The sequence below is a fragment of the Phoenix dactylifera genome, chromosome 2 (genome assembly GCF_009389715.1).
Source record: "Phoenix dactylifera cultivar Barhee BC4 chromosome 2, palm_55x_up_171113_PBpolish2nd_filt_p, whole genome shotgun sequence".
NCBI lineage: Eukaryota > Viridiplantae > Streptophyta > Magnoliopsida > Arecales > Arecaceae > Phoenix > Phoenix dactylifera.
This window is the reverse complement of record NC_052393.1, coordinates 4,956,977-4,984,936: the sequence shown is the minus strand read 5'-3', so window position 1 is coordinate 4,984,936 and position 27,960 is coordinate 4,956,977. Positions and strand designations below refer to the sequence as shown.

Below are 27,960 nucleotides of genomic sequence, written 5' to 3'. Positions count from 1 at the left end.
CCAACCACCTAAGACTTTAGCGCTAGACTAATGCATATATTTTACATATGAATGACTAATATATCTTGCGAGTAAATTTAATTAGAGCGGCCCCCTCCCCACCTCTCCCTCTTTCCCTCCCTCCCTCTCTCTGTGTTGCGCGTAAGCGTGCGTTGTGTGTACTGTGTGAAGGTGAAGTAGATATCATGCGCTCGTTTTGAAAAGAAACAACGTGCATGCCTGATCATCAAGCTCTTGGAAGTGCAACGTTTTATTCCCAAATTGAAACAAAAAAATATGATGTTAGATATCGCTTTGTCGCTCTTCAGAGTACATATATACAGTGCCCTACTTTTTGCAGCACCACCTGTACATAGGATGCAGCTGAATGGAAGTCTAACTCATCGTCTCATAAATTGCATCCTAGTTCAGAAAAAAGCCAAATTATACCCTACACTGCATGCACCGATGTGTTTGTGCACTGTGCTAATCAATGCATCTTCTTCTCGTGAATTAATTACCGAAACAAGCATACAATGAATAAGATCCATAGGAAAGATACTAGATGATTGCTATGGTGCACAACCATGTCATGCACATGATGTATGGTATAATTTCTCCTACCCAGCGGCTCTCAGCTGATCTTGAACATAGATGACACAATTGTTACTCGGGGAGGTGCTAGCTTCGATGCATTATAGAATACTTGATTGAGTGCATTAAAACCCTACCATAGGAGGTGGTCCCAAATCCACCAGATCAATTGGTCCAACCATTGCTTGACTCCGCCTATCAATGTACCAGGAGGTGGCGATCAGTCACAAGAATGACGTACCCATGATTCACATTTGATTAAACGCTGCAATACTGGTAATGGAGGAGATAACGTGTACATCATGCATGCTAGTTAAACAACAAACCGATCCTTAAAAAGTAGAAAGAAAAACTATAAGTTACATTATTTTTGAGAAAAAAAAAAAAGTTGATCTAGGAGAGGGGGGATTATTCAGAGCCCTCCAAAACTTATTATTTTTTAATTTTTTTTAAATATATTTGTACCTATTATATATATATATATATACACACATGCTAAATAACTTCTGTTTACATCTCGGTCTGCTGCTCATTTTGGTAGCTTAATTGTACGATCCAACTTTAAGACAGTAAAAATTTCTATAGTGAAATTACCAGCGAGTCTCCTTTTTCATGTACGTGCTAACGCCTTTGCTAGATTTTTTTTTTTGTCGCCTCCCGTCGCTCGCTGTCTACGTTGGCCAGTAAGAAGATCAGTACGCCACGTGGTGGGCTCAGTTATGAACGTAACCGTGACCCTCCATGGTCAACAAGGAGGACCACGCACAGAGATGGATGTTGACGTGTCGATGTGGACCATGATATATGGACGAGCCGTATCTAGTGACTTAAGTGGACAACAAGAAACTGGTGATTAAAGTGGACCACAAGGAACCAGTGATTAAGCGCACGACGTGTTCCTTCTTTATCCGATCACTAAGTCACGATTCAGGCAACAAATCCTTCGAGCTTTATCTACGTCAAAAAGTCATGGACCAAGAGCAGACAACAAAGCCACCAAGGTGGTAGCCTAGTGGTACTGGGCAGCAATTCTAACCACAAAGTCCCAAGTTCGAATCGCTGCGGCGACGATTAAATTATGGACCGGAGCTCACTACTTTGGCCACTGCTTGGACTTGTGGTGTAGGATCGCTCTTGAACTGCTAGTAGCCGGGGTGGTGCCGGGTGTGACGTACTCACACGTGGAACTCGAGCCAGAGCTCAGAGGAGTAGCTGAGCCGGGCCTATGGGTGGGGAGGGTATGAGTAAAACCGGTCGGGGTGCCCAACACACGGCCATTTCTGCCCGCATCGAACATTCTCCTGGCGGGGCGGGGGCCCAGTGGGGCTGCTACGCGGGGGTGGGCTTGTCCCCTCCTCCCCCCTACCCTTTTTTTTCAGCATAAAAAAAAAAAAAAAAAGCAGACAACAAACATCGGTTGAAGCTAGATAGCAAATAGTTTCACTTAAAACTCATTTGGTTCGCAGAATTTTTTTTTTTACTGAAATATCTTTATTCAAAAACTGATATTTGTATATATGGTACATGAGAAGGTTGTTTTTTATATTTGGTTGATTATAAAAAAATGTCATATTTCAGAATGACTTACGTTTAGTTGAGCATCTAGAAAAGCATCTAGTTTTCTAGAAAAGTTATATAAAATACTTATTATGCCTATAATAAAATTTTTTTATCATATTTTATCTAAAGGTTTAAGAATATTTTGGAAAAAAAATTATCTTAATTTCCAATCGGCCGGTATTAGATTTTTTTAACGTCTCACATAGTTTTTTCTTTTCCGTGAAACAAGAGAGTCTTATCACTACAACAAAAATAGGATATTCCGACTCTTTTGTGCCAACGCAAGAAATAAGCGTCGACAATTTGGTGAGTGCACTAAAATTTGCCGATGCTTTTTAGTAGTATCGGTGGAGACGAAACTAAGGCGATACTAGTTAGCATCAAAAAAAGCAAATTTATAAGATGACGCTTCTAAGCGTCATCGGAGGCCAAAAAAAAATAGAGCAGACGATGCTTAAAAGTGTCGTCGGAATCCTATTTACTAAACCTTTACTTAACACCAACTTTTCTTTTAAACAGTGTAAACACTAACTGAAGACGATGCTTTTAGGCATCGTCGGACACCACTTAGGCCAGACAACGCTTAAAAGTGTCGTCGGAGACCAAGCCATCTCACTTAGGTCAGATGACGCTTAAAAGCGTCGTCGGATACCACCCCACTCTCCCACATAAACCCCCCTTCCCCTTCCGAATAAACAAAATCCCTAACCCCCCTCCCCTTCCGAACGAACAAAATTCCTAACCCCCTTCCTTACAAATCCTTAATTAGATTCGTGAGGCATCTGGAGGTGTTGATTGTGTCGTCGACGCTCAACTGTCCTTTATAGAGGCAATAGGCCATGAAGCCGCTCCATGCGGTGGAGCTCGCCAGGAGGAACGACTCTTCGGGGGAGTTGCGCCAAGAAGCAAGAACGGTGGAGGGAGAAGGGGGAAGGGAAGGGAGGAGGAAGAGAAGGTGGATTACGATCAGCTGGCGAGAGAGCTCGAGAATGCTTCTCCTCTCAAGATCATGGATTTGGGAACGATATCGCAATTGCTATTGCCTTCAGGTTTAATCTCTTCTCTCTCTGTCTCTTTTTTTTCTCTTTTTTTCTTTTCTCCCTCGTCTCCTCCTTCCGGGACCTCGCACAGTGAGCACTTAGGGCAAGCAGGGTGTGCCAAAAATGGCAGCGAGGGGTGGAGCAGTCGCTGGCTAGCTAGCAAAGAGCAACTGAGCTTCTCTGGGTGGAAGATGGACGACGCCTCCACCGCCCGCCTCGTCTGCGCCACGTACAACCTCAAGGAGCTCGACATGTACTCCCTCACCCTTTCCTCCCTGTGTTTGCGTGTCTTCGTTTCTTTTTTTCTTTGAAACTTCAGCCCTCCTTGTATTGAGTTCTTTGGAAATTTTTTGTTATGATTCTGGAATAGAGTTTATGAAAGCCTTAGGAATATGTTGTTAATCGAGGTGGAGCTAATTTACTAATTTCTCCTCTCATAAATCTTTGGCTTTTACTAATTTAAATCCCTTCCATTTCGTTTATTTTCTTATATTTTCTCTTAATTTTTATGCAGAGCTTTCAATAAATTTGAAGCCAGAAACGTAACGTTGTTCTGAGCTTGCTAAAAAGAAAGGCGCCACGCGCTGGAAGGATGACCTTTAAAGCTTGCTAAAAAAGAAAAATCTTTTTAATAATTTTTTTTTAAAAATATTATGACACTTTAAAGCATTGTTATAAAAAATATAAGTGGTTGAAAGCCGATGCTTTTAAGCATCATTAAGCGTCGTTAACTTTCAGATGCTTATAAGTGTCAGATTTTAGCAACGCTAAAAAACGTCGCTAAAAGGTTGGGCCTCTAGCTAAAAGCATCAGTAGATTTTTTTCCACCCTCACCGAGCCGACGCTTTTGTGACGCTTTAGAAAGCGCCGTCGAAAAAAATACCGATGCTTATAAACGTCGGTATAGGCTTTAAAAAGTGCCGGAAAAAATAATTTTTTTTAGTGCGTCTCATTATTTTTTTCATCTTTTTTCTTTAAAAACTCCAACTAAATATAAAATATTTCTCTTTTTTTTTCCTGCGAACCAAACGAGTACTCAATGTTCTATCATCTGAGCACAAAGTGATATGGTGCTAAATTATTTGCACGGAAATATGACAGGGATACTGTTGACGTGCCCCATCAACAGTTCACAGGACGAGAGAATATAACATAATGGTCCATTTGATGGGAGGGTGTGACCGGTTGCAAGAAATGATTTTGCTGTGAAACCATAGATCTAGAGCAGTTAACAGTAAAATAGTGTGAAGACAGATGATATCGTGAAACGCACTTGAGAGTTTGAGGGATATATAGGATGGATTATAGGAATACTTCATCTTGATTTTGGCTTCTGAAGTCCCATTGCTAGGATAAGACTATATGCTACAAGGAAAACGAATTTACTTAACTCGCGTCTTTGATTTCTCTTCTGGTCTCTTTTTGCATGCACCACGTATAAAAAACATTAGTTAATCTAATACGAGTTTCTCCTTCAACTCTAACCGTATAAAACCAACTTGAAACTTACCATCTTATACTCGAAGGCCCACCGAAATCGATCTTAATTCATCATCATGCCTTTGTCTTTCATGGTACTTGTTATAACTGCTTGCAACTTTCAGTAAGTACTACTTTCCTTATCAATTGCTATAACTCCATGCACATTGAAAGAGTTAGTATACGAGGACTGCTACACTGACATTTGAGTTGCACTATAAATTTTATGAGACGATTCCACGTATCCGAAGGATTAAATGAATTAAATACGGTGCAACCAAACATCATCAACTACGTAGGAATTGGTTGGAGCCCGCAACATTTTCTCAGAAAAAAAAATGCAACTACATAAAATCTTCAATTAATTATAACTAGATGTATTTAGTGCACCAATTAATAGTCAACACATATTCATGGCACTCCACTATGTCTCTGCAACCTTGTTGCATGTAATTAATTCACCAAAGAGCATCAACAAAAGTTTCCACATACTACAAGATTCGATAAGCATACTTATGTCTTCATTCAATTGGAAGAAATTTAGAAGAGGAAACGAGTGCAACATGATTGTAATCTTTTCTTAATACGATATGAAGGACACGATATCATTGTGTAGATATTTATGAGAAATTTGTATTATAATATATTTTTTTACTTTCTAGATTAGCTTTGCACTGCAACGTCACCTCTCCTCTCCATTGGACCGACGGATCAGGTTGTATCTTTGGCGCAAAAAAATGACTGATCATTTTCCACGGCATCAACTATCTGATCATATTTTGCACAACTCTCAAAATATTATTATTTTTTTCTCTATCTATCTGCTTAAATCTTAAAATGGTTGTAACGTGATTCACCGATGGCATTGCAAAAAGAGATGAATCATCTTTGGTGCTAAAGATGCAGCAGAGGCACGAGAGATACAGTAGACTCCAGGGATGTTCACTTTGCCAGAAGATGACCCTTCTTTTTTTTTCCTCTCTCTTTTTCTTCTTTCTGGGGAGCAGAAACTTTTTTTTTTTATGTTAAAGAAAGAAAAGAACAATGGGGTTCACATCTGCCCAAGCTTCCTTTGCGCATTGCCCGACCGTGACGGCTTTTAGCCTCAATAAAGGAAAGACACGCCCGTTGCCCACGCAAAACGGAAGCCCACAACTGAGAGGCCACCTGAAAAAGGACACGGCGGACGTCAGACAAAAAGTATCCTACTCCACGTGACCACAGTACCTTCTGAAACACGTGTCATCAATCCAGTGGCCACCATAACACGGTGCCAGTTCCAGGCTGGCCTGCCAAGAAGTGATAAACCCCGTACGCTTTTATTCCACTCCAATTCGAAGCATTAAACCGGGCCATCGGCCCCGCCCCTCCGCGCGCTTATCGAGGCGTGATAAGCACACCGCCTTATCATCTCTCTGCGTCGGGACAGTTCTTGATCCCTGCACGAGATAGTGACGTGTTGATTCGTCGATAAGATAAGATACGCAGTTAAAAAGGATTTTATTATATTATTTTTTTACGGAAATTAAGATATTTGGAATATTTAATAAACTTAAAAAAATAAGGGAAAAAATTTGGAAGGCGAGGGCAGGAAATAGCTACGAGGAAGGATGACGTGGCGCCTAGAGTCTAGACTCGGCTTAATGTCTGAAATACCCTTCTGTTTGTAAAATGACCGTTTTCTCCCTCGAAACTGACACCCACTTTGCTTTCTAAATGCTGTGACGTGACTGGCTCTCTACCCGGTTTCCCGGTTTCCTGAAATACCCCTATCTTAGCCCGTGCACTTACAACAGTTAATACTTTTAATTTAAACTATTTATTTCCCTATACAATTTTTAGAGCTGACGTCTGTGTCATATCCTCAAATTAGATAAAATAAAAATTATTATATAAAAATAATATAAAAATAAGGGTGTAGTCTGTGATATCAAAAGTATGATGTAAAATATTACATTTTTATCAAGATTTGATTTCAAATTAATTATATACATGTAGAGTTTGAATCTCTGTATTTGTTAAAATATTTTTATTTAATAAAAACATATATATTATGAATTATAAGTTATTTTATTGTAATAATATATATTTGTAATAATTATAGTATTTTAGTTATATTTAAATATTTTTATTTTATTATAAAAGTAGTTTGTCAAAGATGTAATTTGTTTTTGGTAAAGTTTAGATGGCACCACTATAAATTGAGTTATTAACAGCTTTGGAAAGAATAGGGATAAAATCGTAAAAGTGAGAGGTCAGAGGACAGTTGGATACACCGAGGTGAAACTAACTCGAGGGGCAAGTTAAGAATAGGGCCAAAGTTGGACGCGAACTAATAGCCAGGTTCTTCTCTTGCTATAAAAGCGATGAGGAGAGAGAAAGAGATAGAGAGAGAGGGGATCGGTGCATGGGGCTATAAAAGGCACCAAGAAAGAGAGAGAGAGAGGAGAGCTCCGAGAACCGAACGCGGCGCCAGAAGAGGGAAAAGGTGGAGAGAGAGAAAGAGAGAGAGAGAGGGGCGGAGGGCTTTTCGAAACCCTAGAAATCGCGAGAAGGGTCTTCTTCTCTCAGCTTCGAATCCAGTTTCTCCGCAAGATCTCCCTACTTTCTCATCGTTTCTTGGGCAGGCGTGGCCCAGATCGAGGTCTCCTCTCGAGTTCCACGAAAAGGATCTTCTTCTCGCTGTAGATCTGGCGTGGACGAAGAAACGAGGACTTTCTCTGGATTTGAAGCTGGCTGGTAGGTTTTCTTGATATTTTCTTGCAGTTTCTTGGGTGGATGTTTGGTGCGTCTGGGTTTGGTGGGTGGCAAGAAGGGCTTTTTCTGGGGTTTTTGATGCGGTGGGTTTGCTTGTCAGGGATGGGCGGAAGATGAAATTTTCATGAGGGGAGGACGGAAGCGGAGCCGGTGGTTGTCGTTTGTTTGCTGAGTTCGAGTTTTTCTTGTTTGCAGGTCAGATCTTTGAAACTTGTGAGTTTCTGTGGGCTGAGTGGGGGCATTAAGAGGGAAAAGTTGTGTTTTTTATATATCTTGGAGGCTTTGCTTTTCTATTCCCGCTGTTTGTTTAAGAGTTTGGAAGGCTGAGGTCTAAATTATTCTCCGAGAACCCGGAATTGAGCTCTCAGGCTAGATCTTGAAGGCGGAGGTGGGGAGAAGTGGGAGGACAAGGTTCCCTTGTCGCTGGTCTGAAGGGTTTTGTGAGGAAGGGAACAGTCATTTTGGAGGTGATAAAGGAAAGTCTTTTTTTGGTATATATAGGAAAGTTTGGCTTTTGCTTGTCCTGTTGACGTTTTCCTGTTTAAAAATCAAATCTTTGCACTGGAGCGTTTAGGGATTCCCGGAAATATGTCTTCCTTGAGTAGGGAACTGGTTTTCCTTATACTGCAGTTCTTGGATGAGGAGAAGTTCAGGGAGACGGTTCATAAGTAAGTTGCCTTATTTTCTTAAGCTATTTCAGGAAAAAGAGAATAAATTTTATATCGGCTCTGGATACTGACGTCACACGTTTTCTTGGAATTTTAGGTTGGAACAAGAATCTGGCTTTTTCTTTAATATGAAACACTTTGAGGACCAAGTTCTTGCAGGGGAGTGGGATGAAGTTGAACGGTATCTGTCTGGGTTCACAAAGGTTGATGACAACCGGTATTCCATGAAAATCTTTTTTGAGATAAGGAAGCAGAAATATCTTGAGGCTCTTGACAGGTGTGACCAATGTTTTTTTGTACTTTATCATCTGAATTCTTGGTAAAATCTGTACTATTTTAAATTGGTCATTGTGTTAATTTTAGGCATGACAGAGCAAAGGCTGTTGAAATACTTGTGAAGGATCTCAAAGTCTTTTCATCTTTCAATGAAGAATTATTCAAGGAGATTACTCAATTGCTTACCCTGGAGAATTTCAGGTAATTGTTGTTGGGTTTTGTCTTGTTTTCCGACATGACTTGCATTTCTTGGCACCGATATTACAGTTTAAATTGTGCTCGTGCAGGCAGAATGAGCAGCTTTCCAAGTATGGCGACACAAAGTCTGCTCGCAATATTATGCTTATGGAGCTTAAGAAGCTTATTGAAGCTAATCCATTGTTCCGTGACAAGCTCACATTTCCACCTTTTAAGGCTTCCAGACTACGGACATTGATCAACCAGAGGTATCTCCTCTCTTTCATGTTACTCTTTCAAAGAAATCAATTTTTGGTGAAAAGGAATGTGATAAATTTTAAGATCTCGAGCCCTACTGTATCTAAAGATCTAATTCCAAATCGATATATGTTCCTTTCTCAGCTTGAGAGACCCTTTCTTGTGCTCATAATGATTGTGTTCAATTCTTCAGGTTTTATAGTACATGACATATGAGTGAGACAGTTTATGTGCTTTAAGTTTCCTTCACAAATTTGATTTCATTGTGGAAGGACTTTGATTTGAGTAGTGACAGATCATGATCTCTGTAAATGCATAGACAATGATGAAGTCACATCCCACACTTCTCTCTAAATTTACAGTATTGTAGCCATACTAGATGATAGTGTAAGTAGGTTTTCCTTTTGCATTTCATTAAGTCATTGCTTGACCTTATGTTTCAGTTGATATTCTACTTATCTATGCTTTTGCTTGTAGTTTGAACTGGCAGCATCAACTTTGCAAGAACCCACGACCCAATCCAGATATCAAAACACTTTTTACTGATCACTCATGTGCTCCTACTAACGGAGCGCGTGCTCCTCCACCCACCAACAGCCCCCTTGTAGGACCTATTCCAAAACCAGGGGCATTTCCTCCTATTGGTGCTCATAATGTAAGCAAATTATTTTATCTCTTATCTGGTAAATTGGTTCCACAAATTCCAGGCCACTAACTAATGGCAGACCTGCTTATTATGCAGCCATTCCAACCAGTTGTATCTCCATCTGCAAGTGCCATTGCAGGATGGATGTCGAGTGCTAACCCATCGATGCCACATACTGCTGTGGCTCAAGGAGCCCCGGGTCTTGTGCAACCTCCATCTACAGGTGATTCTTTTTACCTCTGTAGAATTATTGCCAAGCAGAGACAGTTTCATATTTAGCATTTGAGTTATCTAAAAATGTGGCGATATGTGTTGCAGCGGCATTTTTGAAGCACCCAAGGATTCCCACAAGTGCGCCTGGTATGGATTATCAAACTGCTGACTCTGAAAGCTTGATGAAGAAAATGCGTACTGGCCAATGCGATGAGGTTGAGCATAGCAATATCAAAATCCACAAACATACTCCAGGATTTAATTTGGTTCTCTAAATATTATGCTTTCATTTGTCTGTGAAAACATAATTGGAATGATTTTTTTAGGTGCCATTCTCTGGTGCAAGCCATCCTCCCAACTTTTATACTCCAGATGATCTTCCCAAAATTGTGGTACGGGCCCTCAATCAGGGTTCCAGTGTCATGAGCTTGGACTTCCATCCACAACAACAAATAATTCTTCTTGGTAGTTGCTTTGATGCAATAACTACATTGTCATGTTAGCAATCATTTGTTTTTGAATTATACTGTTTACCAATATGTTGCTGCATTATCATTTGCAGTTGGAACAAATGTTGGTGATATTGCAATATGGGAAGTTGGATCTCGAGAAAAGATAGCACATAAGACGTTCAAGGTTTGGGATGTACAATCTTGTTCAATGGCCTTACAGGTATTGGTTCTTTGACTGAGCATTGTTTGCTGTTGCCTTTGTTAGACTCGTAATGTTCTATTTGCTGAGTAGGTTCTTTTGGGTAAATTATGCTATTACTTAGATATCCCTTTCTAATAGAATAATCTTGTATTCAGGCAGCATTGGTGAAAGATGCAGCTATTTCTGTGAATCGATGCTTATGGAGTCCTGATGGATTTATTCTTGGTATGGCTAAATGCAAATTATTCTCTGCTAATTCTATTTCCATTTCGATATGGATGCCTTTCTGTCATAGAATAGGGATTCTTTTCAACTTGACAAGTCATGTGAGCACCGCTATGTGATTTCTTGTAGGAGTTGCATTTTCAAAGCATCTTGTGCAGACCTATGCTTTTAATCCCAATGGAGAGTTGCGACAGCAATTGGAGGTCAGCTAGCAATATTGTCCTAGCAGTTGTATATTTGCTTCTAACCTGTGACCTTTTTCTGGGTGCACAGATTGACGCTCATATGGGTGGTGTCAATGATATTGCCTTTTCTCATCCCAATAAAAATTTGTCAATAATCACATGTGGCGATGACAAGACAATTAAGGTTAATCAATGAAGACTATTCTGGTTTTTCAAAAGATAATGAAGAGGACATAGTGATGTTCACAATGTTCATTGCATGACTGACAGGTGTGGGACGCTACAACAGGACAAAGGCAATTCGCATTCGAAGGTCATGAAGCTCCTGTGTATTCTGTCTGCCCTCACTATAAAGAGTCTATCCAGGTAGTGCTCATGAAGTTGACTTCTTCTGGTTGGCCCTCATTTTGGTTTACTTGTTGAGCAAGTGAGCTCATGTTCATTTGCTTATCCACATTATCTCCGATGGTGTTGATAACTTCAATCCACATTATATCTGAAATTTATAGGAGAGTCGTCTTTTATCCATTTAACACCATATTTGTGTTCGCTCTTACTTGGTAATGCTTGCAGTTTATATTCTCCACTGCGATTGATGGAAAAATCAAAGCATGGTTATATGATTGTTTGGGATCTAGAGTTGATTATGATGCTCCCGGACACTGGTGTACCACAATGGCATATAGTGCAGATGGATCAAGGTGAGACGTCTCAAAATTGTGTAAAAGTTTAAGATTTGACAATCCGCTAGTACTTCTAGTTTCATTATTATGTTTGTTAGTGCATGGTGACCATAACCCATGCATACAAGTATTCATCTAATAGCATAGTTTTAACCATGGTTTGCCGAACCGGATCGTACCGGCCGGTTCGGCCCGGTACGGACCAGTCCGGTTTGGAACCGATACCCGAATAGCGTGAAAACTGGTTTCAGCTGTTTTCGGACTGATCTCGACCCGTACGTATGCGTACCGGTCGTGTACCGCCGGTTTGCATCGGTATGTTTTTTTTTCTTTGACGGCCGATTCACACTGGTACGTTTTTTTTCTTTGCGGTGGGAAAGCGCTCCTCAGGCAAAGCGCCCCGCGCGCGGAGCCGCCTGTGGGCCCACGATTCCCCGCCCTGCGCGGTTCCGCGCACTGGGGAACCGTGCCTGCGCGCGGTTCCCCGCGCTGTGAAACACCGCATGGGCGATTCCTCCGTCCGCACGGGCTCATTAATGCCACAGAGTGGCATTTATGCCGCGGGCCCGTGCGTGGGCGCGCGATTCCCCGTAATAGGGGCTCACGGTCCAAAGCCCCTCACCATGCCTCTTTGCCTTGCGCTCCTTACGTACGCCCTTCAGAAATCGTTGATGATGGACCGATTGTGGTAACGTTGGTGGAATAAATCAATGCAAAGTTCAACAATGAAAGCAAATTGAATTTTATTCCACTCCAAATTGAAGAACAAGGACAATAAAATGTAAAACAATCTAGTAGAGCAATCAAGGATCTCTACTAGCTCAAATCTAGCAAAGGATCGAAATGATTCCTTCCTAGCCCAATCTAGTGGAGATTGATGTATCTACCACTAGCCCAAGTTCTAGAACACAAGATCTAAGGACCGAAATCTATTGAAGGCCTAACCTCTCAATAGCCTAAGTCTAAGGCCTAACCCCTAGATCGAAATCGGCAGAATGCCACCCAAGCCTTACGACCGACTCTCTCACAAGAGAACAAGACTAAAACTCAACTTTGGATTATTCTCGAATTACTCTGGGATGCTTTACAGTAGCCCCTTTTATAAACTCAAGATCCTAGACAAAATTAAGTAACTTTTCCTAAGATAAACATGGTAAACGATCTTCCCACGGATCCAAGGCTTCTCCACCATTGATTGGCATGTGAGCAATGGTTTGGAGAGGTCCTAGAAGATCTCCAATCTTTATCTCTCGGATTTGCATGGATCCCGCGTCCTGGATGGTTGACTTGGTCTTCCTCCGTTGGATGCAGCTGATGGATGGCTGGGATGCATGGCTGGCTGGGACGCGTCCCGGATGCACGAGACGTGTGTCCCGGTTGGCTGGGTCGCGCGGTTCGGGAGTCTCAGTTTGGCCGAGGTCGGCTCGGCCTTCGGCGGGGTCTGAGGTCGGCTTGGCCTCTGGCCAAGGTCGGCTCGACCTTTGGTAGAGCCCGAGGTTGGCCTAGCCCGAGGTTGACTTGGCCTTCGGCAGGGTCCGAGGTCGGCCTGGCCTGAGGTCGGCTTGGCCTGAGTTCGGCTCAGCGTTCGGCAGACCCGAGGTCGGCTCGGTCTTCGGCAGGCCTGAGGTCGGATTGTTGTGTAAGTGGAGATTGCCCGTTGGGTTGATGGGGCGAGGTCTGGCGCGCGGGCTGATCCCACTCGGTGCCGAAGTCGTGGATGAACCTCGTGGTCGGCCAAGGATCGGTCGACCACAAAACATATCAATTGGCCACCTTGGCCCTCGGTTGGTGCTTGGTCGTTGCTCGGTTTGCGGTGCGGTTTGCGAGGGTCCTCAAGATTCCTCCTTCCTTGAAAAATGTCCTTGCCCCCAAGGATATGCTTCGAGTGTCGTTAAACTCCTCCATTGGCCTCCTATGTAGCTTCTTCTTTAGGCTTTCGGCCGTACAGTTCCAACATATTGGCCGCACAAGGCCTCATGTCGTTGCTGCCCCAAGCGGGTCCACTTCCTCATTCGTCCGCCAAGTCTGAACTTCATGGTCATCGACTCGTAGTCTGTCTCTATCTTGCCCAATCTCCGAAGCCATGATATCCTAAGTACCACATCTAGTCCTACCAACTGTAGTATATGTAAATCAACACTAATTTGAACCCCTTGGACCTTCATTTTTACATCTCTGACAATCTCCTCATACTTCATCCTCTCTCCACTCGCAATTTTTACCTCAAAGGGCTCCACCGATACACCTTTCAAGCCCACCTTTTGAAGTGTTTCTGCATTAATAAAATTATGTGAAGAGTCCGAATCAATGAATGAAGAGACTTTATGCGTATCGATCCATGCCGTAAGCCGCATAGTGGAAGGTTTTTGAACACCCGACATGGGATGTAATGAAAGTTCCGCTTCTTTGATCACTTCATAATGCTCGGCTTTCTTTTGATCAAATTTTTCACCATCTTCATTAGAAAATTCAGACACCTCGTCCTCTTCCTCGCTGCTTGCATCAAGGACGTAGACTTGGCCGGTTTTGCAACGATGCTTTCGGCTCCACTTTTCACCGCACTTGAAATAGTCCTTTTTAATGTGATCCTTCAGCTCATCATGAGTCTGTTTTTTTACCTCTTTTGGCCGGTGTTTGTTGTTGGTTCCGGACTCTTCTTTGCCTTCATTCGTCGCCTTGGATGGTGGGGATTCGGTGTGCTTGCTGCTTGTACCATCCTTGGACATCTGTTGCTCCGTATTGTAGCTTTGGTTTAGGATTTTCGCCATGCGCATCACCTCTTGTAGCCGCGTTGGTTGTTTGAGTTTGATCTCTTTGGCAAACCACGGTTTGAGGCCATCGATGAAGGTACCAAGTAAGGCTTCGTTGGACCATCTGCTGACTATAGTTTGCAATTGCCGGAACTCGTCGAGGTAGGTCTGGACTTTTCCCTCCTGCTTGAGTTTTGCAAGTTGGCCATGGTGATTGACAAGGGGGGAAGGTCCCCATTGCTTCATGAATTCATCAACAAAGGTAGTCCAACCCAATCTTCTTTCCTCTTTCATACAAGGCCTGGATCCACCTCCACCATCGGCTAGCCCTATCCTCTAAGTGGAAACTTTCTAGGATCACTCGATCAGCCCGTGGAATATTATAAACATCAAAGTATTGATCCGCCTTGTCAAGCCACTCATATGGGTCTCCTCCAAACTTTGGGAAGTTAATTTTGGATTTCCTAAGCCCTTCTTCTCTAGGCCGTGGACCTCTATAGTCAACATCTCCAAAGTCATCATCTCGCATGTTTCTTCCTCTCCTTGCCATGGGTTCTCTCCGGCCATGAGGCCTTTGAGCATGAAAGGATCTTTCTTCGGGTTCACTATCAGCCTCATCATGACTTTTATGGCCATTACTAATCCGCTCATTATCAAGCCACCTCTCAAACACTAAACCCTCGGCTTCAACTCTTCCTCCCCTTCGTGAATGGTGCCTAACGCCATGATCTATATGATGTGTACTCTGAATGCTAATGGCATCACTCTCATACCTTGCCCGGCCCTGCTGTGCAGCATGCGACCTAGGCACTTCTTCTGGAACCCTCTTATGTTCCCCTTCTAGTATTATCCTTTCCAACTTCTCAATGGTGGCATTGTTCTTCCTCGTTATTTCAGCTATATTTGCGGCCAACGTATTTGATAAGGTTTCTAATGCCCGGTTAAGGTTGGCGGAACTAACTTCAAGGGCCTCTAACCTCCTATCCTGGTTGTTGTTTCGGAGGGACTCCATCTTCTTTTAACCTTCTGTTATAGGACTCTAAAATCCTGAGACAACAGCCCCTCAAACCTCCTGCGGTTGTCACCCAAAGGATGAACCAACCCACCTGATTTGTACAGCACTCAATCAGCCTCCAATATCCCTCGTATGGGTAGAAAAGAATACACAATAAATAATCTCAGCCCAAGAGGTCTTGATGATCAATTTGTTCTCTAAAACACTATAGCTAGAGAAGGTGCACAAGGTACTACCAGTAGCCTCCCTTTATTGGGCCCCTAATATATCCTATAGCGAATAGTTGGGTCAAATAATAATGGGTACTAGTAGCCTCCTCGTTGTGCATCCCTATATTGAACAAAATAGAAATCAAGAGAACTCTTTTTCCTTACAATAAAAGGCTCTCACAATACATCCAAAGTTCAATAATCCTCAATATAATCAGGTCTCACCAATAAATACAAGAAAAATTCAGATCTGATTTGAAACTTCAGATCTAATAAGAATATGTAAGGAAAATTCAGATTCGAAAGATTGAAATTCTAATGTTATCTCCTTGAGGGATTCTCTCAACGAAAGCACCAATTGATGGGGGCTCACGGTCCAAAGCCCCTCACCATGCCCCTTTGCCTTGCGCTCCTTGCGTACGCCCTTCAAAAATCGTTGATGATGGACCGATTGTAGGTAACATCGGTGGAATAAATCAATGCAAAGTTCAACAATGAAAGCAAACAGAATTTTATTTCACTCCAAATTGAAGAACAAACAAGAACAATAAAATGCAAAACAATCTAGTAAAGCAATCAAGAATCTTTACTAGCCCAAATCTAGCAAAGGATCGAAAGGATCCCTTTCTAGCCCAATCTAGTGGAGATTGATGTATCTACTACTAGCCTAAGTCCTAGAACACAAGATCTAAGGACCGAAATCCATTGAAGGCCTAACCCCTCAATAGCCCAAGTCTAAGGCCTAACCCTAGACCGCAATCGGCACAATGCCACCCAAGCCTTATGGCCGACTCTCTCACAAGAGAACAAGATTAAAACTCAATTCTGGATTATTCTTGAATTACTTTGGGATGCCTCACAATGGCCTCTTTTATAGACTCAAGACCCTAGACAAAATTAAGTAACTCTCCCTAAGATAAACATGGTAAACAATCTTCCCACGGATCCAAGGCTTCTCCACCATTGATTGGCATGTGATCAATGGTTTGCAGAGATCCTAGAAGATCTCCAATCTATATCTTCCGGATTTGCATGGATCCCGCAATCCGGATGGTTGACTTGGTCTTCCTCCGTTGGATGCAGCTGATGGACGGCTGGGATGCATGGCTGGCTAGGATGCGCGTCCCGGATGCACGAGCTACGTCCCGGTTGACTGGGTTGCGCGGCCCGGGAGTCCTAGTCTGGTCGAGGTCGGCTCGGCCTTCGGCAGGGTCCGAGGTTGGCCTGGCCTCTGGCCGAGGTCGGCTCGATCTTCGGCTTGGCCTGAGGTCGGCTCGGCTTTCGGCAGGCCCGAGGTCAGATTGTAGCGTAAGTGGAGACTGCCCGTTGGGTTGATGGGGCGAGATCTGGCGCGTGGGCTGATCCCACGCGGTGCCGAAGTCGTGGATGAACCTCGTGGTCGGCCAAGGGTCGGTCGGCCACAAGCCCTTGGCCGACCACAAGACACATCAATTGGCCACCTTGGCCCTCGGTGGGCGCTTGGTCATTGCTCGGTTTGCGGGGTTCCTCAACATCCCGCCCCACGCAGATCCGCGCACGAGCGTGGTTCCCCGCGCTGCGAAACGCCGCGCAGGCGATTCCCCCGCCTGCTCGGTTCCCCAGCTCGCGTGGGGCAACATGCCCGCGCTGCCCGCGCGCCCACGCGGGCTCATTAATGCCACAGAGTGGCATTTATCCCGCGCGTCCGCGCGCGACATGAAAACCAGAAAAAAAAAACAGGCTTAGCGGTTCGTACTGGACCGGTTCCGGTATGAACCGAACCGTACTGGTCCGGTAGGCGACTAGTATGCCTACCGGTATCGGTACGGCAGACCTTGGTTTCAACCATGGTATGGTTGTCCTGCTGAAACCAGTGCAGGCACTGTTACCCTGAAAGTTTTCTTTTGGCCTAAAATTTTCAACACAAGCAGGGTTATTATGGCTTTGGTAGATGTTGTAACAGCATATGACATCTGGTGCTATATGATTTTTTAAATTAAGTAATATCCTTTTCTTTTTAACTATAAAAAACATACCCAAGATGTTAGTACAGTAGTAAATTCTGTGCATGGTTTCTGTTGAAGAATGATGATTATGAGTATTGGCCAAAATCCAATGCTTATTGGCAATCATAACACACACACATATACATATATGTGATATAGTTCTCTCTACCACACTAGATAGTATTGTATACTATATTTTTATCATATAAATTTATTATCTTATATATAATATGATCATATAAATTTTTTCAGATAAAGTTGTATACAGATGTGGTTTTATATAGATATAGATCAATTTATAATATGTACAGGTATTAGACGTATGTACATCAAAATAGCAGTCCAATTCTATTTCTTTATCTTTTTTGCTAAATCTACTTATATGTGTTTCGATTATGGTATGCCGTACCAGCCCGGACCAGACGGTATGGGATGTACCGTATTGGTACCTGGTACGGGATGTACCGTATTGGTATCCGGCACGGGTGGTGTACCGACACTCAGTATGTCAAAAAATTTCGTAATGACACTGTGCTAGTGCGGCATCAGTACAGGGTTCGGTACCGAGACGGGAAACCTTGGTTTCAATCAATCTCAAATAATCCAAGGCCAACTCTTCTACTTCCTAGGCTTCTTATATATGTATGTATGTATGTTTGTTTGTTTGTATACATGTATGTGTGTGTTGTGTTGCGTGCACGCACGATTGCCTAGGAAGCATAAATATTTCAAAATGTATGCTGTAGCTGACATGCATGCTTGTTGGATACTTCAAGGATATGTGTCTGATACTTGTTTTAGGAATCTTATTTTTCAAAATCTAAATAATTTGGGATGCTTACCTGATATGCTTGAGATATCCCAAATACATATAGGAATGAGGAGGGGGGCTTTATTTTCTTTTAGTTAATGACGAGTGCTGACCTTTTAATGTTGCGTGCTTTGTTTTGGAGTTTGTTATGCTGAGATTATTGTAGGGATTATGGATTACAATGTTTCATAGGCCATTACAATGTTATTATGATGGTTGTTTCAAACAATGTCTAATAGTTGACTTTTGTTTCCGTTGACCTTTCGGGATGTTGATGAAATTTATTCTACATCATCACTTTATGATTTTGTTTGACCTAATCATTTCACTATTCACATTTTTGTTCCAAATTTGCAGGCTATTTTCTTGTGGAACTGGTAAAGAAGGTGATTCCCATTTAGTGGAATGGAATGAGACCGAAGGAGCAATTAAAAGAACGTACTCTGGCTTTAGGAAACGCTCATTAGGTGTTGTCCAGTTTGACACAACTAGGAACCGCTTCTTAGCTGCTGGAGATGAATTTATGATTAAGTTTTGGGATATGGATAATACCAACATCCTAACGACTGCAGATGCTGATGGTGGATTGCCTGTTAGTACAATAATATCCTTTAATAAACTTCTTTTTTTTTCCATATCTACCAAATAAGTAAATATTAACAAATTCTCTTGGCCCTTTATTGCAGGCAAGTCCTCGATTGAGATTCAACAGAGAGGGTTCTTTGCTTGCAGTCACAACAAACGATAATGGGATCAAGATCTTAGCAAACAGTGAAGGACAGCGTTTGTTGAGAATGCTAGAGAGCAGGACATACGAGGGCTCTCGGATCACTTCTCAACAGATTAACATTAAGGTAAAAATTTACAAATCCTGATAAATTTCATAGAGAACTAATATCTTGCCATGCTAATATGTGCAATATCTTAATTGGCCACATTTGTCTCAAACCTGCAAAATACATGTATCAGTGGCAAGATATGTAATGTACAAAAAATCGTGCACAGAGTATAGCTTGCTTTGGTTGCGTATACAAAATCTTTAATTGATGCTGATGGAGAAAATTAATTCCAGGTTGAGTCCTATCTATAGCTGAAGAGTTGGCTTTTTTGACTCTTCATATTAGAATCCTTTAAGCAACATTATGTTCTTGTATTAAGTACTAGAATACATAAGATGGCTTATTGGATTGATCTTAATCATCATGTTAGGCGGAGAGAAGATTCAAATTGTTGTCCTTTTGATATCCGTACATGGAGACTGAATCCATTTTCTGATTAATTAAAAACAAATTTAAATAGCTAATAAGTTAGAAGATTGAATATATGCAAACTGGGATGTCAGTTTATTGAGAAGTTAGCTCTCAATGGTTTCTTATTTTTTATTTTAATATTATATCTGAAACAATTAGTGCATGAAATTACCATAAGGAAGTAGTTCTTCACTTGACTCATGGATAAAACCAAATGCAACATCGAATATATTTTTGAAAAGTATTCATGCATGATCCTTGTTCGCATATAAGAAGACATGTCTTCCTCGTACAGCCTCAAATTGTTAACGCGATGGGTGCTGTTTCAAATGCTTCTGGTTCTCTAGCTGCTACCCTTGAGCGGCAGGATAGAATTTCACCTGCAGTGTCTATGGGTGCCTTGGTAAGTAACAATGTGCTTCCATGATATGCAATTCCTGTCACATGTGTATTTCTAATATTACAATCTTGATCAAAATTGCAGACGACTACGGATGCTACTAGGACAGCAGATGTTAAACCAAAGATTTTGGATGATGCTGATAAAATCATGAGCTGGAAACTGGCTGACATTGTAGATTCTGCTGAGCTCAAAGCTTTGCGGTTGCCAGACACCATGTCAACGACAAGCAAGGTATATAGTAATTATACACAAAAAATATTTCATTTGGTTTGGCATGTTGATCAATATATCAAAGGAAGCAGAATTTATTTATGATTGCTAGTTACTTCATATATGGTCTGTTTTTTTAAAACCACATCTTGGTTTTTCACAGGTGCTAATTTCCGTTGGTCTTGATTCCCTGAGTTTATTTGTTAATGGTGACTAGGCATGACAATATTTTAGCTTTATTATCATGTGACTACTCTTTCTTCATGTTTGAATTCTCTTTCAGATATTCAGGCTGAATTCTTTCTTCTATTTGTAGGAATATGGTTTGTTAGCCATTATTTATTGTTGTACAACTTGCATGATGTAAAGTACAATTTAGAAGCTTCGAAGGGTGTGGCAGCAAGAGTAGCATATTTAGGGGAGTGCAATGTTGATGTATAGGAATCTGAAGCTAGTTTGGAAAACCAGATACGTATTTTTATTTTGCTTAGGGTGGTCAGTCATGTATATTTACCATCCCCAAGCAAATAGGGGAATTAATTTCCATGTTATCTTATGTTATTTATGAACAAAAGGAATGAACAACCTGTTCAGAGTTGCTCCAGAAGTGAGTTAATTGTATGGACATGTAACTACTTTGGGATGGGGATCAAAGTCACTGTCCAGATTTTTGTTTGTTTGGTTTGGCGAACTCCTCATTTCTGGGAGTGGAATTGATTTAGGAATAACAGAAAAGTAGCATATCTTTGAACCGTTAAGGGCCTGTTTGGATATTCTTGCAGGAATTGGGTCTGTTAGCCCCTCAGCTTGCATCTTGTAAAGGCTTCTCAAGTCCCAGTCTGTGGGCCTGTTGGTCTGCTGGAAGAAAAAAAGACCCATGGAGGTGTTTTTTCCTTCCCATTATATTTGGGCTAGAGGGGAGTTGGGTTGATATGGGCCATGCTCAAATGGGCTTCTCAGTCCATGAATCCAATAGGAAATTTAGCTCAAATCGTGCTGGATTACCCAAACATGCCGTAATTTGCAAGAATTCTTTTGCACTTTATCAAAACACATCTATGAGCAGGAGGTGTAATGAGTAACTGAATTTGTTAGGCAGCATCACAGAAACGGTACAGGTAGGAGTATAAGTGGCATTTAATTTAGATTCACATGTATCTTGTTCTGTTTCGCAATCTCAAAAATCTAACAAGTGCTGTTTGCCAAGACAAGACCATTGGGGTAAGTACACTTGCATGATATTCTGTATATTGATATCTTAGAATTGTGGGGTAGCCAGTGCCATTTACCAGAAAGAGTTCAAAATTTGGTGCAAGAGATGTTTTGCTAATGGATTTTACGATACATTGTGTGGAACATTGGAATGCTTAAAGAAGATTACTATTGGATCAGTCCTTAAGGACTCAGTGTAGAATAAAGGTTGAATACATAGAAAAGAAGATAATGTTACTGTTCTCAAATTGATTTAGACAATAAACTTGCTTTCATACTTCTGTACAAGCCCTAAGTATGAGAATTGGTCACAGAGCACCACTATGAAGTTCTGTTAAGTAAGTGAAACCTTTTGGGATGGCTCAAAGTTTGAAAAACAAACTGAAGCAACCATCAATAGAATTTTTGGTTCTTGAGATAGTGTGTTTAGCAATTGAACAATGGTGGAAAAAAGGTTGGACAGAAGGACTGCTGTTGCCAATGTCTAAGTAATGAGGCCAATTAATTTGTGTGCAACCTTTGGCTGAAATACAAAACTTGTTGCAAAAATGAGAAATGTAGATGTCGAATGCTAAGTGTAGGGATAAAAGAAATTGCAAACACTTGAGTAATATGCACATAACATAATGAAACATTTGATGAACATAATGATAAAAAAAACAAAAGGGAGCAAGAGTATGAAAAAATAGATGACATGGAGAATTTTCATGGCTCCTTGAAATCTGGTAAATTTGATGGTTCTAATAAAACACGAGATAAGCTTTTTATTTAATTGCTCAACATTGGTATAATTTTGTAGGAGATGATTGATGATCTAAAGCTTAATATGCATGACAGTTGCACCCGTACAAGATTATTTGATTTAGTCATATCATGCAAAATGTCGCTAAGCCTCCTTCAGGTCAGTGAGTACAAGGATTTTACTTAAAATGATGTAATTCAAGAATGAAAGTTTCACATCCATTACTTAAAACTGGAAAGATTATCACTTAGGAAAGTTGAGCTAAGAGAATGTTTTTATTGATTAAGAGAGCAAATAAAAGGATATAATTTTGCAGTACTTGAAAAAAGAAAGGAAAGAAAAAAATCTAGGCATGATGTAGATTCACTAAAGTCAATGCTTGAAACATTTCAGCTCTTTTTCAGCTTATAGATGTTTGTATGAAGTAGTGAAGAAAATCATAGTCATTGAGTTGGAAAAGCATTGGTCACAAAGAATTTGAAATCCTTCTTCACTCGAGTATCCATATGCTTGTTTTGTTTAAAGAACATGATGATGCTTGATACAACAAACAGTCAGAGCTTCTGCCCTTACTGAATTTTATTACCAAGTCATAAGAAAAGATTTAAGAGACATGTATGAATGATAGAAAGTATGCTGAGGTTATAGGTTGGTATCTATGGCTGAATAATGAAAGCAGAAAAAGTCAACAACATAATGTTACATCTTGAAAGTTTTTAACTCAGATTGACTTCTTGCATACCTCTCTGAAGTTTTAAGATGGGTACTACAGGATGAAAGCTTTAAAGGAGTTTGATTAAAATGCAAGATTTTAGGATGGATATATTTTTTAGATTCTTTTTGCTGCTATTAACTAATTTTGGAGAGTAGGTATGTTGTGGTTCCTGTCATGAGACTTCTTGAGGTGTTATAGGAACTCTATGTCCTAATTCTTTTCAAGTGGAATTCATTATTACTTTAGATTCACTTGCATCTTTTGAAACCTGGGACCCACCATTTACTTTTGTAGCAGGGGTAGATTTTTAGGAAAGAACTAACGGTCAGACCATTTGTTTAATTTTTCCATTATTTAGTATCCCGCTTGAGTAGCCACTATTTGTTTATTGTTTAGTAAGTTGTGGGCCCTAATTCCTTACAGGTGAGAGATCAAAGTGATCCTTCTAGATATCTATCGGGAAATATTTTCTTTTTTGACTTGCCGAAACATTGCAAAGTAAGGAGGAAAGAGGATTGGTAAGGGAGAAGAATAGTAATGAAGGATAGGGAGGTAAAAGAATTTGGGGGACTGACTGCCCTGTTATTCGATATCTAGAATAGCAACCATGATGATGACTCCAGCAATATATGTGGTGACTGCTTAGGATGTTCCTATGTGTCTGTCTTTTCTTTTTCAATTATATTATTGCTTGTTATTTAATTTTCTACAGAGCTTGTTCTTAGTTTTGCAATATGTATTTCACAAGCCATTTTTCCCTTGTATGTGTAGCAATTCTTCTCCCAGATTTCATGACATCTTTTGTTATGACACCTTTAAATTATCAGCGCCTCCTTTGATATTCCATTCAGTTTTTCAATATTAGCAATCCCTTTTTTGCAAGCCAATGTATTCCATTAATCAATTATATTAATGAGACGGAGCTTCTGTTTCACACCTTGAATCCCTGGTCCATCTTGTGGTGCACATCTGAATCATAAAAGACCATCCATTGATATTCTTTTGCCAAAAGGAAACCTAATTGTTGTCAACACTGTTTTGGAATACCAAGTTTTATTACCTAGTTTGAGCTGAAACCCTTATGAACACAGTTAGCCCCTTCAAATCCTATCTGCATAATTGGGCATTGTGCTTACTTTCACTGGTTCAGGATTCTAGTTGTTGCACTTATTGCAGGTTGTGCGTCTTCTGTATACAAACTCTGGCATGGCTGTGTTGGCTCTTGCTTCCAGTGCCATTCATAAGCTTTGGAAATGGCAGCGTAATGAAAGAAATCCAAGTGGCAAGGTTCGCATATTGCTATAAATATTCCAGATAGGATCAATTCTTTGTACATTTGCTTCATTTGAATTTAATCCCTTGTGTTATGTTGCCAGTCCACTGCATCTGCTGCACCTCAGCTGTGGCAACCAGCAAATGGAATTCTTATGACCAATGAAATAAATGATAGCAACCCAGCGGAAGAATCAACTGCTTGTATTGCTTTGTCAAAGAATGATTCATATGTTATGTCTGCATCTGGTGGAAAGGTTTCTTTGTTCAACATGATGACATTTAAGGTACAAAACTTCTTAATAGACCACCTTCCATGTGCATGTGCTGGAAGACATTTCTTCATGTTATGTGGCATGTTCTTAAAGCATCATTTAACTGGTTTTATTAATGATCTGGAGTTAATACTGTATAAATGTTTCACAGGTTATGACGACCTTCATGTCACCTCCTCCTGCAGCCACTTTTCTGGCATTTCATCCTCAGGATAATAATATTATAGCCATAGGAATGGAAGATTCTAGCATCCAAATATATAATGTCAGAATTGATGAGGTGATGACAGAGCTCTTCCGACTTTTTGCTTTCTGGTAGAAAATTGCAAACGTGTCCTGATACGAAATTATTCTGGTGCTTACACTACAACAAAACCTCTGAAAAGTTAATGTTGCACGTGGTGGCAGGAACGGCTGTCTCTACTTTTACAAATGAAGTCTTGTTAGTGCTCTATGAATTTTAATGCTAGATTTTTGCACATGCTATGCACGTGACTGTGAAGAGGAAGAAACCAAGGTGCCGTTGAATGCTTTGGTGGAGTCTAAACCTGAGTCTTCACATTGTAGAAAAGCGAAGAATTACAAGCTTGTCACATTTACTAATAATTCTCTTAGCTGTTGCAATCTTATCTTTAGAATAACTGCCTTTATAATGTGCATGCCAGTTGAGATATGCAAAGAGAAACCTCAAGTTACATTATAAGCACTAACTACTGACCTTTGAAAGGATATTGGCCTCGAGGTCATGGATCATTTGTCAACTGAGATAAGAGAGTAAAAAAACCGCTCCTTTACTTTTACTCTTTCCAAGCCTAGAAAAAACTTATTGCTCCTTGTTGCATGGGCTAAAAGTTTTTTAACTATTAATATCCCCTATATTTAGATTTCTTAGAACTTTCAGCAGTAGATCATATGTTTGTCATGGTGCGAATATTCCATACTAGGGACAAGATGTTGTTGAGGGTTGGTTTGAATGAAAAACATTTACTGTTAAGTTTTCATTTTGCCATTTTTCTGAAATTATAGGCTGTGCGCTTCAGTATTCATTTCCATTATGCTTGCAGGTAAAAACCAAACTCAAGGGTCACCAGAAAAAAATTACAGGCCTCGCATTTTCCCAGTCATTAAATGTTCTCGTATCTTCAGGAGCAGATGCACAGGTATATGGATAATTAATCTAATGGCACTTTGTGTATAAGCATAGATAAACTTTAGTTTAGAAATAAGGTAAATTTGCTCTTCTCAGAGAATAAACAGTTGCTCCAAGGCTCTAACCTGTGAGTGAGAGAGAGGTTGCAACATATGAAATCATAGCACCTTCTTTCATTTCCGCTTGTAATTTTTGTTGCATTTTCTGTTTCCTATTCACTCTTAACTCATTGATGTAAATTAAATTGCAGCTTTGTGTATGGAATATTGATGGATGGGAGAAGAAGAAATCAAGATTCATTCAAGCACCAGCTAGTCATGCAGCTCCATTAGTTGGGGAAACCAAGGTTCAGTTCCACAATGATCAGGCACATCTCTTAGTTGTGCACGAAAGCCAACTTTCTGTCTATGACAGCAAACTTGAATGCCTTCGCTCGGTTAGTTCTTACATCTAGTTATCATAGTTGTAGTTTTTCGTGTTGAAAAAGAAAACAAGAAAAAAGATCCATACTCCTTCAGTTGCGGCAATTTAATCACCAAGATGTATCCTTACAGAAATGCTTTTTTGGACTAAAAGTATCATGTCTGTTACTAGTTTGTACCCTGTGGCAAGGAAGCTTGGTAGATATCAACAACAAAAGACCTGAAATTTTTGTGATTTATTTGAGTACAATATGGTCGTGTCACTTATCGTTTATAGGACTGTTACTCTAGCATTCCAGTATAAATCTTCCGAGCAGGTGAGAGGAAGAAGGTTTTAGGCAGGAAAACAATGATTGCTTCAGTCCTTAGTAAACCGGATTTTTTCTTTTTGGCTTGCAGTTGCAAATATTTTGGGAGTTGTGACTTGGAGTTATCCTGAAGGATATTTTGGCTATGATTTATGACTGTATGAGGCTATGATTAATGACCGTATGTGATATTAGTTCACAGGTCCCATAACTCGTGATGCTGAATGATGCATTCGATTAAGTTTTTGCTGTATATCCATTCCGTATCATTTTCTATAGCATTAATTGCAACCGAAGAGTTTCTGTGATGGTGAAATGGATCATGGTTTGTTGTAAAAGTTGGATCTTCTGTAGTGAGATAATGTAGTTTGATCAGTGGAAGAAGGGCATAGGCCTGACCTTGAGATGCAGAGTCTTGTTAACCTCATTTTTATTTGCACTTTTAAAATCAGCTTGGAGGTTTGACTCATTTTCAGGTGCTATTGATTTTCAACTGACCTCATCTCCTGTAATGCAGTGGTCTCCTAGAGATGCCCTTCCTGCCCCCATTTCATGTGCAATATACTCCTGTGATGGTCTGTTGGTATATGCTGGATTCTGTGATGGTGCAGTTGGAGTTTTTGATGCAGACAGCCTGAGGCTTCGATGTCGTATTGCACCTTCTGCCTATATATCCCCTTCAGTTCCCAGGTATTCCAGTGCTAACATGAATCAGCAGCATCTCCTTTGTTGCACGAACAGCAAATTAGCCACCTTCAGTGGATGAAAAATTATTTATAGATATTTGCCAACTATAGAAGCAGAAGTTCAACTCTATCTTAAAATTATCAAATTATGTCCATGTGCATAAACTTTTTTACTATTAAGTTTGAGATAATCTGCATGCTTCTTATGTAACACAAGTGTATACTTTGCTTATCTTTCTACAAAGATGCTTTGTTCTCTAATTTGGGGTGGATATTGAACTTTTTGACCTAATCACTGTGCAGCACTGGAACAGTCTATCCTTTGGCTATTGCTGCCCATCCATCAGACCCCAATCAATTAGCATTGGGAATGAGTGATGGGGCAGTCCATGTGGTGGAACCATCAGATACAGAATCAAAATGGGGAACGCTGCCCCCCAAGGACAATGGAACCCTCCCATCCATCCCTTCCAATCCTGCTCTGTGTAATCAGGTATCAGAAGGCCCTCCAAGGTGACTAAACCTGTAGCTCTTCAGCTGTGCAGGTGATCAACTTTTTTTATCTGACACCTTGCTGCCTAGGGAAGTGCCATGTCTTCCAGTTGTAAAGCTTGTTATGATTTTTGCTGTCTAGATTTTTTTTTTCCTCTGGAAGAAGAAAAATATTTTCAACTTCACAAGATTTAAGATATGGAATGCGTGTTATCGACTAATCTAATTCTTTCTGATCTTAGAGTAGTAAGTGCATAGACCTGTTGATTTGTTGTGTTTTGTGGTATATATATTCTTGGATGATGTTTGAATTGTGCCTATAGTTGTGCTTCTATCTCTGCTCAGGTGTTGAATCGGAATAGGATAATTTTGTGTATAATCATCATACCATGTCTAGGACAGTTGAGGATGTTTTATTCTATACGCTAAGCTCAAAGTTGTAAAGATTTATTTATATACACTGCCATCAGAATATATCAAGTACCAAAATCAGTTGCAAGAGCTTCTACAGGATATGCTGATTGAGTTTGTTACCTAAATTGGAGCCGAATTTAATTGACTGTATATGGATAACGGCTCCATGGGAGTGCATTCATAGAATAGCCAACGGTGAAAGCTTCCTGTGGTGTCAGTTCACCGGGTGATGACAGGAGCTTGAA

General features: G+C 40.6%; 1 protein-coding gene across 2 annotated transcripts; it reads left to right on the top strand.

Moving 5' to 3' along the window:
* Positions 1-7,084: 7,084 nt before the first annotated feature.
* On the top strand, positions 7,085-27,568 carry LOC103706477 (protein TOPLESS-RELATED PROTEIN 2-like). 2 transcript variants are annotated; one of them, XM_008790596.4, is made up of 26 exons: positions 7,085-7,391; positions 7,605-8,077; positions 8,175-8,354; positions 8,441-8,554; positions 8,641-8,799; positions 9,266-9,443; positions 9,531-9,657; positions 9,753-9,862; positions 9,974-10,112; positions 10,210-10,319; positions 10,457-10,526; positions 10,656-10,729; positions 10,800-10,895; positions 10,982-11,077; positions 11,285-11,412; positions 18,522-18,756; positions 18,851-19,018; positions 19,710-19,817; positions 19,899-20,048; positions 23,873-23,983; positions 24,073-24,255; positions 24,395-24,523; positions 25,308-25,403; positions 25,644-25,829; positions 26,641-26,813; positions 27,113-27,568. In XM_008790596.4, exons 2-26 carry the CDS (start codon positions 7,998-8,000, stop codon positions 27,324-27,326), a joined length of 3,414 nt encoding a protein of 1,137 aa, XP_008788818.1. In that variant the 5' UTR covers positions 7,085-7,391; positions 7,605-7,997; the 3' UTR covers positions 27,327-27,568. The 2 variants fall into 2 exon arrangements, with proteins under 2 accessions (XP_008788818.1, XP_008788808.1); XM_008790586.4 differs by having other exon boundaries at positions 7,510-8,077.
* Positions 27,569-27,960: the final 392 nt, after the last annotated feature.

Excerpts from the sequence above, each read along its gene's own strand:
- LOC103706477 (XM_008790596.4), top strand. The coding sequence starts at position 7,998 with ATGTCTTCCTTGAGTAGGGAACTGGTTTTCCTTATACTGCAGTTCTTG. Across the intron at positions 19,019-19,709 it reads CTCAACAGATTAACATTAAG|CCTCAAATTGTTAACGCGAT; the intron begins GTAAAAATTTAC and ends TTCCTCGTACAG. Across the intron at positions 23,984-24,072 it reads AAAGAAATCCAAGTGGCAAG|TCCACTGCATCTGCTGCACC; the intron begins GTTCGCATATTG and ends TTATGTTGCCAG.